At 41.3% G+C, this 16,340-nt stretch overlaps 1 protein-coding gene and 1 long non-coding RNA gene across 2 annotated transcripts in view; one reads left to right on the top strand and one right to left on the bottom strand.

Annotated features, from left to right (window-relative positions):
• The window catches only part of LOC112066510 (uncharacterized), a 12,987-nt gene extending 5,262 nt beyond the window's left edge, over window positions 1-7,725 (top strand). The window contains exons 2-4 of the long non-coding RNA XR_008618782.1: window positions 3,811-3,857; window positions 4,839-4,919; window positions 6,243-7,725. This is a non-coding gene — a long non-coding RNA (uncharacterized lncRNA). The remainder of the gene's footprint in view (window positions 1-3,810; window positions 3,858-4,838; window positions 4,920-6,242) is intronic.
• A 479-nt stretch (window positions 7,726-8,204) lies between these two features.
• Window positions 8,205-10,862, bottom strand: LOC102993477 (uncharacterized protein C2orf78-like). The gene is given in 1 exon segment (XM_028496542.2): window positions 8,205-10,862. A coding segment is annotated over 1 exon segment (1,911 nt). The 5' UTR covers window positions 10,848-10,862; the 3' UTR covers window positions 8,205-8,936.
• Window positions 10,863-16,340: the final 5,478 nt, after the last annotated feature.

A 16,340-nucleotide genomic window follows, 5' to 3' on the forward strand; every position in this document is an offset into this window, starting at 1 on the left:
TTAACCGCAGATAGATATAGCACTTGTGACAGGTTATAAACAAACTGGTTTTCAAGCACAGAGCCAGCCCCAACAGTAATAGTACACTATTTAAAAAGACCTAATGCAATGAATTCCATTTCCAGTGGAAAAAAAGAATCATGGTCTTGGACAAACAGTTCTGAATGGTTTACTTAACAGTTCCTTAGTAGTTCTTCCTTGCTTATAGAACTTTATGATTTTTTGAGGACTGAAGCATTCAGCTTTAGTGGATAAATCCTTGTTAGGCTGAGACAATCATTATCCTATCCCTCTTTGCCATGAATTGTCTTATGAATGGTCATATCAATCTGTTTTGGCAAATGAGTAATTAGGGGAAGGCTGTTATTGTGCTTATGAGAATGATATTTTTCTCTGAAAAAAGATAAATAATATGCATTAGGAAAATGACCATTTGGACTCCTTTTCTGCTTCCTCCTTGTTTTGTGAGAATATGATACTTGGTTTTACAGCAGCCATCTTGTGACCCTGAGGTGATCATATGCCAACAATGACAAATGGCAGATTAGAAAGACCAGCAAAGAGAGAAAACAGCAACATCAATAGTACCAATCACAGCAAAAGAACAATGGGACCTTGTGGAGTTCCTATAAAGTAAAAAATAAATGCTCTATGTTTATTCTAAAAAAAACAGAACTATGCAGACAAGCTTAAAACTACTTTTTTTGTGCCAGTGTTATAAAATGTAGCTTTAAATAAAACCTTGACCCAAATGCCAGCAGCTTCAGAAAATAATTTGGGTAGGGGGAAGAAGAAAGTTATCTCACTTAGGAAAAACAACCACTATCTTTATCCTAATCTTCGTCACACAATTGAAACATATATAGCTCCTGTAACACTTTACACAATTCCTATGTACTGGAGCAATAACAAGATCTAAATACAATTATAAACACTGGCTGAAGGCTTTACATAAAAATAGCGCCCTACTTTTCCCCCTAAATTTCTAAAATAGCATGTACTTTTCCCCAACATCTGCAGCCGTTCAGGAATTTCTAGGAAACTTTCATGCATGATCTTAATTCCTAATCCCTGGCTCTTTGGGCTCAACGACAAAAGATCAAAACCACCAAAACTGATGGTTCACTTGAAGTCAGGTGAGAGACACTGGCTCAGTTAGTCTCGTAGGACAGAAGCAGTGCTGCATCAACTGTCTCCATGCAGTAGGGGCACGTGAAGGATCTCATCAGCCAGTCATCAGTACAGCCCAGGTGATCTGCATACACAGCAGAAATCAAATTGGGTTCACATAAACAATGTCCATCATACAGATCACACACTCCCATATCTTTTTTTTAATATTTGTTTTAATTAATTAATTAATTAATTTGTTTGCCCTGGGTCTTATTTGCAGCTGGTGGGCTCCTTAGTTGTGGCATGCAAACTCTTAGTTGCGGCATGCGTGTGGGATCTAGTTCCCTGACCAGGGAACGAACCCGGGCTCCCTGCATTGGGAGTGTGGAGTCTTTAGCCACTGCACCACCAGGGAAGTCCCCCGGATCCTTTTTTCTGATCCATTTCTTCCAGGGTCATAAACTCCTTCAGGCTGATGCTGTGTGAGGCCTATTCTTTGAGCTATCCTAATTTTCTCCTCTCAGCTGAGTTGCTCGGCAAGTCTGGCTAGGTGTTGGATGATAGACCAAAACTGGAACTTGATCCAGATATGGCAGCAGCACCTTGCAAACTGGTTCATCTGTACCATTTTTCTAGATTCCACATATATGCATTAATATACAATATTTGTTTTTCTCTTTCTGACTTCACTCTGTATGACAGTCTCTAGGTCCATCCACATCTCTACAAATGACCCAATTTCGTTCATTTTTTATCACTGAGTAATATTCCATTGTATATATGTACCACATCTTCTTTGTCCGTTCATCTGTCAATGGGCATTTAGGTTGCTTCCATGACCTAGCTATTGTGAATAGTGCTGCAGTGAACATTGGGGTGCATATGTCTTTTTGAATTATGGTTTTCTCTGGTATATGCCCAGTAGTGGGATTGCTGGGTCATATGGTAATTCTATTTTTAGTTTTTAAGGAACCTCCATACTGTTCTCCATAGTGGCTGTATCAGTTTACATTCCCACCAGCAGTGCAAGAGGGTTCCCTGTCCTCACACCCTCTCCAGCATTTGTTGTTTGTAGATTTTCTGATGATGCCCATTCTAACCGGTGTGAGGGTGATACCTCATTGTAGTTTTGATTTGCATTTCGTTAATAATTAGTGATGTTGAGCAGCTTTTCATGTGCCTGTTGGCCATCTGTATGTCTTCTTTGGAGAAATGTCTATTTAGGTCTTCTGCCCATTTTTTGATATTATAAAATGTCAAAGTAATGAACATTCCTGTGTGAACATCTTTGAATATATACGCTTTGTCTCAGTTAACTTCACTCAGAATGGGACTTCTGCATCAAAGAGTTTATGCCCTTATGCTTTTGTGGATGTTGCTACACTGTACCAATTTATGTTTGTTCTTGCAGGAAATACTTATTGAGCATCTGTTATGTTTAAGCACTGTGCTGGGTGCTAGCAAAAAGACTTGTGAAATTTTGTGAGTGAAGAGACTTGACCTGCCCTTTGTGAATTCTAACAGTCCAGAGAGGGAATAGATATTCAAGAATCATACTCTGCATGTAGAATTACCACTCTGACAAGTGCCAAGGAGAGGGACATGGTACCATGAGAGCATATTTTAGGGAGGATTTGATCTCATCATGGAGATTAAAGAATGTTTATTTAGGGATGTTTCAGCTGATATCTGAAGGATGAGTAGGTATTAACTAGATAGGGACGTTGCGGGGCAGATTTCTGAGCATAAGGAATAGCAAAAGACCCTATAAGAGGAAAGCGTATGCTGTGTTGGAGGAACTGGCCGGGAAGGTGGGGCTGTTGGGGGAGCATGTCATTATAATGGAGCTGCAAGTGTGGGTAGGAGCTCGATCGTGCAGGCTTATGTTTAAGGTTTCAGACTTTAAGAGGAATAGAAAACCATTGAACTTTTTTTGTTGAAGGTGAGTGTGTGGAACATACCCAATTGCATTTTCAACCTATTGTTTTGCTACCAAGTGGAGAATACACTGTGGGGAGAAAGAGTGGAAGCGAGGAAACAAGTTAGGAGACTTTTGTAGAAATTGGGCATAATGGTGGCTTGGACCAGGGTATGGTGGTCTGTTTGGTGGAAAGATGTGGACAGATTCTAGAGGTATGTAGGCAGTATCATTGTTAGCACTGGTGGTGGGTTGAGGATGAGGGTGAGGGAGAAATAGCTGTCAGTAATGGTGATTCCTAAGTTTCTGTCTCCTATGGTTGGTTAGATAGGGTTTTTTAGATATGATGTTAATATTTATCCTAATTTGTCTTTTGTTATTTGTTGGTTCTTGATGAATACTCTGTCATATTAAGTCTCCTGTTTTGAGTGTACAAAGCATTTTGACCGAAACTGACTGTTGTATGTTATGAGATAACTTTTTAACATCTGCCAGTTTGGTCTTGTGTTTTACTCTCTTTCATTTATTAATTAAATTGTTGTATTAATGTAAATAATTATATTAATAGATTTTCTAAAGTTGCGTTATCCTTGCATCCTTGGAATAAAGCCTTTTTGTAGTCATGGTATATATCATTCTTTAATAATTAGGATTAGATGTGCTGATATTTCTTACGATTTTTATATCAATATTTGTAAAGCGAAATTGGACCTTTTTTGCAAAAACTTGCTATTCTTTTCTTTTTATTTACAAATGCCTCAAATTTTGTTGTTTTGTAGATATTTGATTGTTGTAGAAGGCATGTGGCCAGATGATGCAATTGACTGTAAGTATAAGGGTTGTCACTACTTTTCCCTTTTTATAAAATTTGAAGGTAGAAGTGTGGGGGAATTTCTCAAATTTTGGAAAAAGAGAAAAGTTTGTAATTCATTTGTCCTGACATAAGATAACCTTTTACCAAAAGTTTATAAAGGGATGTATCTGGAAATAGCGAGATATAACAGTCTGAATAATTAGTCAGTGGAGACATAACATAACCTTTTACCAAAAGTTTATAAAGGGATGTATCTGGAAATAGCGAGATATAACAGTCTGAATAATTAGTCAGTGGATTTCAGCATTTTTTTTTCTTTTTAAAATTTATTTAATTAATTAATTTAGTTTTGATATTATATCCACTGCACCACCAAGGAAGTCCTTTCTTCTTTTTCCTTCGTTCCTTCGTTCCTTCCAAGCTCCAAATCATTTAAAATACATGACTTCTTACTAAAAATCTCCAGTTCATATAACTAAGGGGTTTATAACTTCTCCTTTAAAAGTTATATTCCTGGGACTTCCCTGGTGGTCCGTTGGTTAAGACTCTGCGCGTCCAGTGGTTTAGACTCTGTGCTTCCAGCGCAGCAGGTATGGGTTCAATCCCTAGTTGGGGAGCTAAGATCCCACATGCTGTGCAGCAAAAGAAATTTTTTAAAAAAGTTATATTCCTGTATTATTGAATTTAGTGGTTTAGTTTTTTTTTTTTTTTTTTTTTTTTGGAGCACAGGCTCCGGACGCGCAGGCCCAGCGACCATGGCCCACGGGCCAAGCCGCTCCGTGGCACGCGGGCTCCTCCCAGAGTGGGGCACGAACCCCTGTCCCCTGCATCCGCAGGCGGACTCTCAACCACTGCGCCACCAGGGAAGCCCTATAGATTTTGTTTTAATGTTTAGAAGATTTCAGTGTATTTACCAGGAACAAACAAAACATAATGTAAAAATAGTTTCCCGGAAAATATTTCCATCATTTTCTTCCTCCCTTTCTCCTGCAGACTGGTGTTTCATCTTCACAAGTTCTCCGTCATTCCATAAGAAAGCTGCTCTTCTTGTTTCATAAGAGATGGTGAACAGTGGTAAAATAGCCAGTTTACCTAAATTTCTAGAGTACACTTCAGGGAGCGAATGATGGGGTGGGATGTTGGGGCAGAGTGAGAGCTACAGATTCTGGTGAGACTGAGAGTCATTCACAAAAATTACTGGGTTGTGGTGAAGGGAGAACAAAAATAAATCAGGTTCCTGCTGGTGGACAGGGAGCCAAAGTGAAGAAGAATGGTGTGTGCTGGGCTGTGTAATTGGGCCCATAAATGCAGTGTCTTCTGATAGTAATTATGAACAGAAACCAAATAATAATTACTACTAACATGTAGGTGACCAGTCCTTGAGAGCTGAGGCAGAGAGAAGAAAAGATGGCATTATACCTTGTCTCTGGTTCATTGAGTTTCCCAGGCTGGTTTGTGACCAATCTTGGGTGAAATCATAACTAAATCATTTTTGCTAAGGTGATCAGCTTTCGTGGGGTCCTTTCTGTGCACTCTGTCCAATCATAAAGCCCCCTGGTTTATGCCTCCTGGAAAACAAACATTCCAAAACAGTATAAGTGAAGCATTGATGAAACAGCCATGAAGAACATGTTTCTACGTGGCCTCGCACCTCCTTTTAAAAGTGCTTTAAAACTTTTTTCATCCAAAAATCAATAATAGAAAAGGATGGGGATCAAATCCCGTACAGAGGTAGTGTAAGAAAAAAGAGAACAAGGAGCAGAATAGCATCTCTTCAGAGAATAAAATCAAGTTGGAAAAGACAGGTCCACAACACAGATCAAAACTGTAACCTGTTATTTCACAGTGGGCTAAAAGATGTTAGGAAAAACAATGCAAAAGATGAAATTACATGGATCGAGGAGGGAATGGGAAGTTATTGTTTAATGGCTATAGAGTCTCTGTTTGGGATGGTGAAAAAGTTCTGGAAATGGTAAATGCTGATAAATGCCACCTATGGGTGTTTGGTTTTAGTTGATCTTCTTCCATGTAAGGGTTTGGAGAGATTCAGAGTCTGTGCGGCTGCCTCCATCTTTTTGAGGTCCTGCTCAATCTTTTGACATCATTATTTTGAATTTGGATAGTGGTGATGGTTGCACAGCATTGTGAATGTATTTAATGTCACTGAATTGTATACTTGAACATGGTTGAAATAATAAATATTGTTTTATGTATATTTTACCATAATAAAAAAAAGATGAAAGTGCAGCATAAACCAGAATTAGGTAAGATGATAGAACTCAAGACAGAATTCAAAATAAAAGAAAAAAATTTCAGAAATGAAACTAAATTTAAAATAATACAAGAGTGGGGACTTCCCTGGTTGTCCAGTAGTTAAAAATCTGCCTTCCAATGCAGGGAATGCAGGTTCGATCCCTGGTTGGGGAAATGAGATCCCACATGCTGCAGGGCAACTAAGCCCGCATGCCGCAGCTACTGAGGCCACCTGCTCTGGAGCCCACGCGCAACAACTAGAGAGCCCACAAGCCGCAAGGAAGACCCCACACACTGCAACGAAGAGCCCTCGTGCTGCAACTAATACCTGACACCGCCAAAAATAAATAAATAAATAAATAAATAAAATAATATGAGTGAATGAAGATAATGGATAATGCCTTAAGAGAAACAGACAAGAAAAGGAAAATTTTTTTAAATCAAAAAGAAGATAAAAAGAATTTTAGAGAAATGGCAAACGTAAAAGATAGGCAAAAAATAGTCGGACAGCTCTGAAAAGAGTAATATAAATATGTATAAGAATCTATTATACCATAAAAGTGACATTTCAAATCAGTGGGACAGATTAGTCAATAAATTGTGATACATACATGTTGGGGTATAAATATTTCTCTGGAAGGATCCACAGCACGGCAAAAGCAGATGTCTCTGAGGAGGGAAATGTGTGGCTGGGGAAAGTGGGAAAAAGAGTGACTTTTCATTGAATTCCCCTGTGTACCTTTTCTAATGTTCTGTCACGTGAATCTGTTACCTCTGAAGTTTGCCTTAGTTCAAACCCCAGTTCCCCCAATTGCTAGCTCTTAATCTTGGGCAAACTCTTCACACTCTCCAAGCCTCTTTATCTGTGAAATAAGGTCAGTAACTTATCCTGGTGCTGCCTGGCACAGAATAACTCTCAACAAATGGAGATTATTAGTGAAAAAAACCCAAATGCCCATCAATGGATGAATGGATTTTTTAAATGTGGTGTATATGTGAAATATTATACAGTCATAAAATGAATGAAGTACTGACACATGCTACGACATGGGCGAACTTGAAAACATTATGCTAAGTGAAAGAAGCCAGACACAGTGGTCACATTTGTATTATTTCATTAAATATCCAGAGAAGGCAAAACCACAGTGACAGAAAGCAAATTAATGGTTGCAGGGACTGAAGGAGGAGGGGATGAATAGGGCCTGCTGATGGTTAAGGGGGATTCTTTTTGGGATGATGAAAACGTGATGGGTTAAATGACGGTGATGGTTGCATAGACTTGTGAATGTACGAAATGACACTGAATTTGCAGTTTCAGAAGGTGAATTTTATGGCATGTGAATGACATCTCAAAAAAATAATTTTGAAAATGAAAATTGCCAGATTTCCCATAGTCACTATCCAGTGTCTCCATCTCTCCCTTCTCCCCACTGCATTCCTTTTGACGCCCACCCCTGCTGCTCTCTCCCATCCTCCCTCCCTCGAGCTGCCCCATGAGGACTCCCAGGGAGCCCCTGAACCGCTGGGCGCCTGCGTCCTGTGGCTGTTGGAGCGGGTGGCCAGTGTTCGTGCCCCCACCGCTCTCACCGTGAGAGTGGACATTCCATCGGATTTTTCTTTTGCGTTTCAGTTGACGGTGATCCAGGGAGCCCCTGAACCGCTGGGCGCCTGCGTCCTGTGGCTGTTGGAGCGGCTGGCCAGTGTGCGTGCCCCCACCGCTCTCACCCGTGAGAGTGGACATTCCGTCGGATTTTTCTTTTGCGTTTCAGTTGACGGTGATGTTTACAAAAGGCGGCTCGTGCCCTGGTCAATGGAGGAAGCCCCTCAAGTTAATATTTAGGCCCCTCCAGAAGTTTGATCTCTTCCACCAGTAACCTCAGGATGCTGTGCTCTGAAAGCCAGGTAGGCCGCCTGCGGGCACTTGCAAACACTGAGGACTTCGGAGGCATTTGGGCCTCAAATTGAGGCCTTATACCTCCACATGCGATGTGACCTCAGCCCTTTGCTGCACCTCTCTAAGTGAAGTGGCACAGGAATACTGGCCTTGCCTGTCGTTGCCATGATTAACTGAATAGTGCATTGGCTGCCCTGGTGCTTAGGTGTTGAGTACATGGTGATTTACATACCAGGCCCTATCGGTGGGCCTCCTGATGCAGCAGTTCCCTTGGCTCTGCCCCTGTCGTCAGCTGCCCCTAGGATAACTCTGAGCCCTAGCCACATCTCTGGTAGATTTCCCTATTCCCCCACTATAATCACAGCTGCATAAGGCAACTCAAACCTTTCAGAGATGTGTCCTGAACCTCTTGTTTTCTTCAATACCTATCTGGTGGTTGTGAGACTTAAGGCCAACCTCCCCAAGAGACTTTTTCTATTGCTCCTAGTAAACCTAGACTCATCTTCTGTCATCTTCAACTCTACTCAAATTTTGGTCTTTCAACCCTGACCTCTGACCCTGCTTTTTACTTCTGCCATTTCTCACTCATGCTTCCTTTCATAAATCCATAAATCTCTTTTGGCTTTCCTAGCCCTGGGCCAAGTTCCTTCCTCTTTCCTCAGTTTATACCCCTTTCCTTCCTTCTCCCATCCAACTTTCAGTCTTTCCTTTCTCATGCAGACTTTGATTCCAACCCCATCAAAAACAAATCAAAACAAAACAAAAAACCATGCCACAGTTAGCAGCATCTCAAAATTCAAAAGGTTTATTACTCATCTATTACATTTATTTGTTGTTTTATTGTTTTAAAATATATCAAAATAAATAGAGAAATTTATACCTATCTTATCTATATATGGAAAAACAGCTGGTACCCAAGGTGGCACCGACAATCCTAGCAGCTCTTACTTTACATATCCATAGTAGTCAGTAATTTCCATTTCTTTTTCCCTCTAAATGAAAAATTGCAGTTTCCCCAAAGAGGTGTATTTGGCAGCATTCTAACGTTCTTGTTGAGCCCGCCTCCTCATGGCCTCCCGCTCTGGCCTCTGCTCTTGTTCCATGGGCTTTGACATTACTGGCTCAGGAACATTGGGTTCCCTCCATGGAATTCGTTGCTTGCTGAAGTCTTGGAGTAGAAATGCGGTTTGGAGCTTGGGTGGGGACTGGCGCTTAGTCACAGCAGGGGGAACAGGCTCCCGCTGGAGAGAAGCGCAAGATGAAGTTTTGTAGGGTGCAGGCCTAGGAGCAGCAGACTGACGGACACTAGGCTGGGTATGGTCGGTCCAACCCGGTTGGGCTGGGTTGGTCACAGTTGGCTGAGCTGGTTTGGCGGGACCTGGCAAAGAGGGAGGAGCTGGCTGGGGTGAACTGACTGCAGCAGGTTGAGCCGAGTTAGTAGAAGCAGGCTGGGTACGGTCAGCCCCAGCAGACCGGTGTGAGGCCAGAGACTGTGGCCTCCGAGGAGCAAGTCGAGCTTGAGGCTTGTCCCAGGCAGAAAAAGGCAGAGGTATCAAGTTGACCTTCCCAGGAGGAAGCAGCTCAGACTGGGATGGAGATGGACACTCTTTTTCAGCACTGCTCTCTGGTTTCTGTGCTTTGCCTTGAGTTTTCTCAGGACTCTTACCCTAATGTGGGGTATGCCGCCATGGCTGGATCGCTGGGGGTGGCTGGGGGTCTTTAGGGTTGATTGAATTTCCCAAGACCCGACAGGAAGAGAGCCCAGTTTTCTTATCAGTCTTCTTCCCCAGTGCATGAAAAACCATCACAGACTCCAGCATGTGCATGCCTTGGGAGGTCCGAGGCTTTTTAAAGCTCTGTTGGATAAGCTCAGTTTGGTGTTTCTTTTGCTTCGTCTTGGGAATTGTTGGCTTCTCTTCTGCCTTGACTTTGTTCCCTGACTGCTTATTCTCTTCATTCTTCTTTCTTCCTCTGGTCCTTTCGGTCTTTTCCTGCCCATGGCTCTTAGTTTTGCTGATCTTTCTGGATGCAGCTTTCTGATGTTTGCCTTTAGAATGCTTGGGCCTGTTCACAGGAGCCCTGTCACTGACTGCAGCATTGCATAGAACCACTTCTCCCCCTAACAGGCACTCTGGATTCTTGGGCTGGATTTTGGCCTTGGGAGCACCACTGATAGGCTCAGAGGCTTTATGTTTGTTCTTCCTGGGTTGATCAAAGGGAACCTTTATGACACTTGGCTTTTCCTGCACCTGATTCACATTAATGTCTCTGGTGTCTTTGGCTTTGATCACGTTGGGACCTTTGGATTGATTAAGATCTTTCAAAGAATTAAAGAGCTGGGGAAGGTGAATATCCTCCGCCAGTGCAGTAATGTCTGCAAAACCACTGCTAGATTCCACCCCATTTTCAAGTGTCCCTAGGTCCTCAAGACTCAGGCTGTTCTTTCCCAGATCAGCATTTTCAGAACCAGGCTGCTCCTCTTGGCTGAGGGGATCAGTGCAGGCCAGGAGCTGGTGAATATCAAGGATTTCTAAAGGGAATAGTGGAGGCTCTTGGTTTTCTCTTGGGATCTGGTAGGCATCCAGAGGCTTTTAAAGCTTGGTTTTAATATCCTCCAAGTTGTTACTCTCTATATGTCCCTGGCTTGGAGCTGGAGGCAGGGCCAGGAGACTACTGGCACTCTGGACTGGAGCTGTCCCTGAAATGTTCCCAAGTTCAGGTGGTGGGTTACTCTCAAGTATCTGAATATTTCTGCTACTGCAGGACTTGGGGAGTTCTTGAGTTTGTGTCACACAAAATGTCTGGCTTGGAGGTTGCAATCCCAGGGAATTTTTAATCACCAGGGAAGTCTCCATCCCTACAAAGGAATCAAGGTAGAAGTCAGTCCCTGGTAAGTGAGATGCTCCCCCTAAACACCAACACAGCAATCATGTACTTTTCAAGGTACATGTTTGCTGTGTTGGTGTTTAGGGGCAAGATGGGCAAGGCATTTCTACTAACTCTTCTTAAGGATCATGGACAGTGCCCTATGCTATAAGTGGTGACTGTTGTAATTCTTATTGGTGATCATTTCATGTCACTGATTCTTGTCTTTCTTTGTATTTCATAGGATTGTTATAAGTCAAATAAAAAATGAATCTTATTTTTAAAAAATGAAATGTTTTACAAAGCCTAGCATTCTCATATAGAGTCCTTTCAATTCTCCCCACTTTCCTGAGAGACTAAGAATACTTCACACCATGAACTAGGAGAGGGAGTAGAGCCCTTCCTGATGAAATATATAAACAAAGACAGAGTCTTAGCCCGCTTGCTCTGGACAGGATCTCGGACCACAAAGTCTTAAATCCTGGTATAAATTAAGGAAGTGAGGACAGTTAAACTGGCACTATCATAACAAGAGTTCTGAAACACCTTTCAAAGAGACTCTAGCGGTAGATCAGGGAAGGGAGTGATACAGTATGATGGTACAGGGGGAATGATCGGCTACAGCAGTGAAAAATGTAGTACCTATTGGGATGCTCTCGGGGTTCTTGTACATGTAGCATAGATGACCTTTACAGTGTCCCTCCCACCTTCCCACCTGCATTAGATGTTCTTTTTTTTAAATTTATTTTTATTTATTTTTTGAACTTATTTATTTTATGTATTTACTGTTTTGGCTGCACTGGGTCTTCATTGCTGTGCACGGGCTTTCTCTAGTTGCAGCTAGCGGGGGCTACTCTTGGTTGTGGTGTGTGGGCTTCTCATTGCGGTGGCTTCTCTTGTTGCAGAGCATGGGCTCTAGGCACATGGGCTTCAGTAGTTGTGGCTCACAGGCTCTAGAATGCAGGCTCAGTAGTTGTGGCACATGGGCTTAGTTGCTCCACGGCATGTGGGATCTTCCCAGACCAGGGCTCGAACCCGTGTCCCCTGCATTGGCAGGTGGATTCTTAACCACTGTGCCATCAGGGAAGCCCTAGGTGTTCTTATATAGAGTCTAAAAACAGCACCGAGCGAAGGTAGTGGTTATTAAAGGCTCAGGATCTAAATTCTACCTGTCTATACACCACTTCCCAGCTGTATATTTGACCCCATTTTTTTTTTTTTTTTGTGGTACGCGGGCCTCTCACTGCTGTGGCTTCTCCCGTTGCGGAGCACAGGCTCCGGATGCACAGGCTCAGAGGCCATGGCTCACGGGCCCAGCCGCTCCGCGGCATGTGGGATCTTCCCGGACCGGGACACGAACCCGTGTCCCCTGCATCGGCAGGCGGACTCTCAAACACTGCGGCACCAGAGAAGCCCTTGACCCCATTTTTGAATGCTCACCTCATTGTTCAACTTTCTTGCTGTTTGTACTCACCTTGAAAACTTGTTTCTGTGATGGGTTGAGCAGACACAGGGTAGTAGATTCCAGAGGTGGAAGCTGGTGTTGTTAGGATATTTGTGGGCTGAATCTCCTTTAGTACCATTACCATTTCTGGTTGCACAGAGGCCCTACTTCCTGCACACAGAGCCATAAGATTGCAGGCAGGAGCCAAGTTCTCCATACAGTAAAGACCCCAATGTGCCTTGCTTATAGTAATATACCTGGCTTCCTTCCTGGTAGGGAAGTGACAGGCTATGTCCTCGATTTGGAATCTGAGATGGTGTTCCCTGAGCAAGGCTGGCCGTAAGTGATGGATATAGAGGGACCGTGTTATTGGTGTCTGCAGTCTTATCATACTGGGCTGCCATAAACATGGAGGAAGCAGCTGTGTGCTGGTCAGTGACTGCCAGAGTAAAGTCTCCGAGTGAAGAAGAATTCTTTTCAGAACCTAAGTATCCTGACTTCCTTGCCAAGACTGTACTCTGAGCATGATACTGCCAGAAAGCAGGAAAAATAGAACTTATAATATAGGCATTTTTTTTGTCTGTTAGAAAACAATATGGCTATTACCATTGTAATCTTCAGTGTCTCACTTTGCTTGTGCAGTTCCCACGCTATTACCTAGAGTTCACATATAGCTCAGTCCAACTGGTAAATTTAAAGAGTCATTTTTACCCTCTTCAAGCCTGGTATCTCATCCTACCTCAAAGTGATTACCCGAAAGTGAATTTCTTAAGTGCTTTTGGAAAGAAAACAGTTATCTGATTACTTCAGATAACTCATCTATAAAGTGGTTATAACACCACCACCAATAATAACAGCAGTAATAATTAATACATGAATAGACTGATATATTGCATATGATTTATATGGAGGAAGATACAATAAGTTCTAGAAAGACAAAAATCATGAAAAACATATTACATAACAAAAAAGAAATACATAGATATTAATGAAAACTGCGGTATGTGGCAAGTATCAAAGCATAATGAATTTACTAACAAATGACATTCTGTACCATACATGCAATATTATGAAAGTGAATTTTGCCCACTATTTTAGTGAATGCCATTAACCAAAAAACACGATGGAAGATGATTTTCAATGAATTCCTAGCCAATACATACAGACAGAGAAGATATATCAGTAAAAATGCATAACAAGCAACAAAATGCAATAAATTGGAATGTATAGGTAGCCACAATACATATAGACAAATATTTCAATGAAAACTGGTACAAAGCAGACAGCAAAATAATAAGTGTAAAAGAATTTCATTATTGTGCTCATTCATATATTTACCCAGCAAGTAACAGGTATTCAGCCTAGTAGAAATATATATTTCAAAAAATATAACTATATAATAAGCAGAAAGGAAGCTTAAAAAGTATCAGGAAGGTTTTTGTATTTATCCTAGAATTTAGATTGTAATCATCTTCAACATCCAAGAAGATGACATCCCAAAACTTAAAAAAACCATCATATGTAGAATCCAATTAAAAAAGATTTGCAAATATAAGAAAATCCAGAGGACTCCACAATATTGTTTTAGATAAATGTGGAATTTTTTTTTTTTTTTTGGCACGCCGCGTGGCCCTGGCAGTGAAAGCACCAAGTCCTAACCACTGGACCGACACGGAATTCCCTAAATGTGGAATTAGAGATGTGGGGCTTGACTTTTTCTTTTTCTTCTTAGGTAGCTAAGATCTAAAAACGAACGATGGCTGTTGATCAATGTGCTCTCTGTGTTAGGAAGGAAATAACTGTAAAGATGAAAAGCAACCTTGCCTTAGAACCTACATATCACACAAAGGAAATAGTCCTTCTGATTCAATTTAGAAGATATCATTTAAAATTTTTAATTGGTAAAATGTCTACATAGTTTAAAAATTAGAAAGAATAAAACATTGAAAAGCAGCCCCCTAGATAACCACTTTGGTTTCTTGTTTATAGGAAGCATCATTTCTAAAACATATTTCTAAAATGTTTATATTCAAAACTGTCAAGTGCCAACTGTATTCAGAGAGGCAATGAAAGAAAAAAAAACTGAATATGACTTTTCTGATAAGCTGCCTTACCTGGTGATACCCTGTTCTGGCCTTACTTTCCTTCTTAGTCTGTTAATATAAGGATTTGCTAAAATCAACTTTGTTTTGCCCTGCTCTGAGCAGATTTCACTCTGCTGTTTCTGCTTTAATTTAAAATCTTTGGTTCCCATCAACATTCCATTCCAAACTACGTTTTTCTTGAGAGCTCCTCTATGCTTTCACTCTTCATTCTTATATTTTTTTCCTATCTCTTGGTTCTTGTTGGCCTGTGCTGATGAAAACAATCCTAAACTTCCTTACGTTTGACTCTGTGCCTCCCTATAGCCCAGTACTCTTCCATCCTCTCTCCCTATTTTCTCTTTTCAACTAGTCGAAATATTAGTGGAGGGAGACCATTAGAGATGAAACATCTTGATATATATTGGTAGTTTTCTGTCACCTGACTTTTCTATGTTTCTGTTGAAACACTCTTGAGAAGTCTCTGATTTCATTCTCTACATGGGTACACTTTAAGGCTCAATATTAGAAAAGAAAGGGATCAGAGTGATGAACCAATGTAGTATCCTAACATAACAGATAAGGAAAAAATCAGGCTTTGTGAGACAGTCAATGATTTGTCCAAAGTCACACAGATAGTAAATGTCAAAGTCAAAACTGAAGTTGGTCTCCAGACTTCTAGTTCAATACTTTCCCTCATTATTCCATGCTATTTTGAATCTACTACTAAATTTAGGGGCAAAATAAATCTAACGAAAATCTTTAAAAAGTTTCTTCTCTTACCTGACATGGTCAGAGAAGAAAAGGAAACATCAACTGCAGATACAAGGGATGAGGAGACAACACTAGAGGATGTCTGAGTGGCTGCAGCTGAACGGCGCATGTGTCCAGTACAAAGGTCACTGGTCACTGGTCACTGGTCACTTGTGATGATCCAAATTTATTTACAAACAACTCCACAGAAACCCCAAGACTCTACTAAGTGGTAGTAGGTTTGTTAGGAGAATGATGTCACAAAGCAGGCAGTTTAAAGATATGAGATAGCCAATAGGGAGGTCCGATCCCCAACAGGAAGGCGGGGTTGGGTGAAGAGAGTGTAGGAGAGCTAAAACACCACCTAAATTTCTGAGATCCGGGTAGGAAATCCTAGAAGACAGATTTACCTTACCCAGGCTCTTACATTAGGGAAATCATTGCAACATTTCTTACAGACGTTCATTAATATAATTAACTAACAGTTACTTATATTCTACAGAGTATTATATTTTATGTGTCGTATACTTAGAGCTGTATATATCTTATTTAATTTATATCCTTAGGAAGGAAAGAGCCATCTAGTTTGAACTATTACGGTTGTTCTGAAACCATATCTGTCTAATTAGTGAACTTATAGCAGCTTTTAAGGAGCAAAAGTAGGGATTAAGAAGCTGTCTTTGTAACTTGGTTAAAGAGTAGGGTGAAGTTTGTTGAGTGTACCTTGTGGAGAATGTTGTGGTCCAAGGCTCTTTTTTAGTTTCGTCTCCTTAACTCCTACCTTCCTTGGGCTGGGCTAGGCTGGGCCAGGTTGGACTTACATTTCTCTTCTGCTTTCTTTTTTTTTTTTTTCATTATGGGCATTGTTTCTAGGACGAGCCGTGAGCTTGCATTCTTACCCTCATGGATATTGCTTCTTGTCAACTTCCAGCAGCAGGAGTCTTCTTTTCAGTGCTTGATGTTTCACGAACTAGACTCTGCCCGTTGGAAGCAACTACCAGAGAGCTAGGAGACAGAGCTGGTTGCAAACCTTTCCTCTTCCAGCCTTTGGTTGCAATTATTTTGCCCATAATTTGCTACCTCTAGTTCCCTGGGCCACACAGGTATTCTGCCATCCAGCTCTTTTATATGTGAGAGACATTCTGAATACTGTCCCGTTTTCTTTGCACAGAAGTATAATAAAGTGTGGCAGTTACTGTAATCTC

The sequence above is a fragment of the Physeter macrocephalus genome, chromosome 12, assembly GCF_002837175.3.
Source record: "Physeter macrocephalus isolate SW-GA chromosome 12, ASM283717v5, whole genome shotgun sequence".
Classification (NCBI taxonomy): domain Eukaryota; kingdom Metazoa; phylum Chordata; class Mammalia; order Artiodactyla; family Physeteridae; genus Physeter; species Physeter macrocephalus.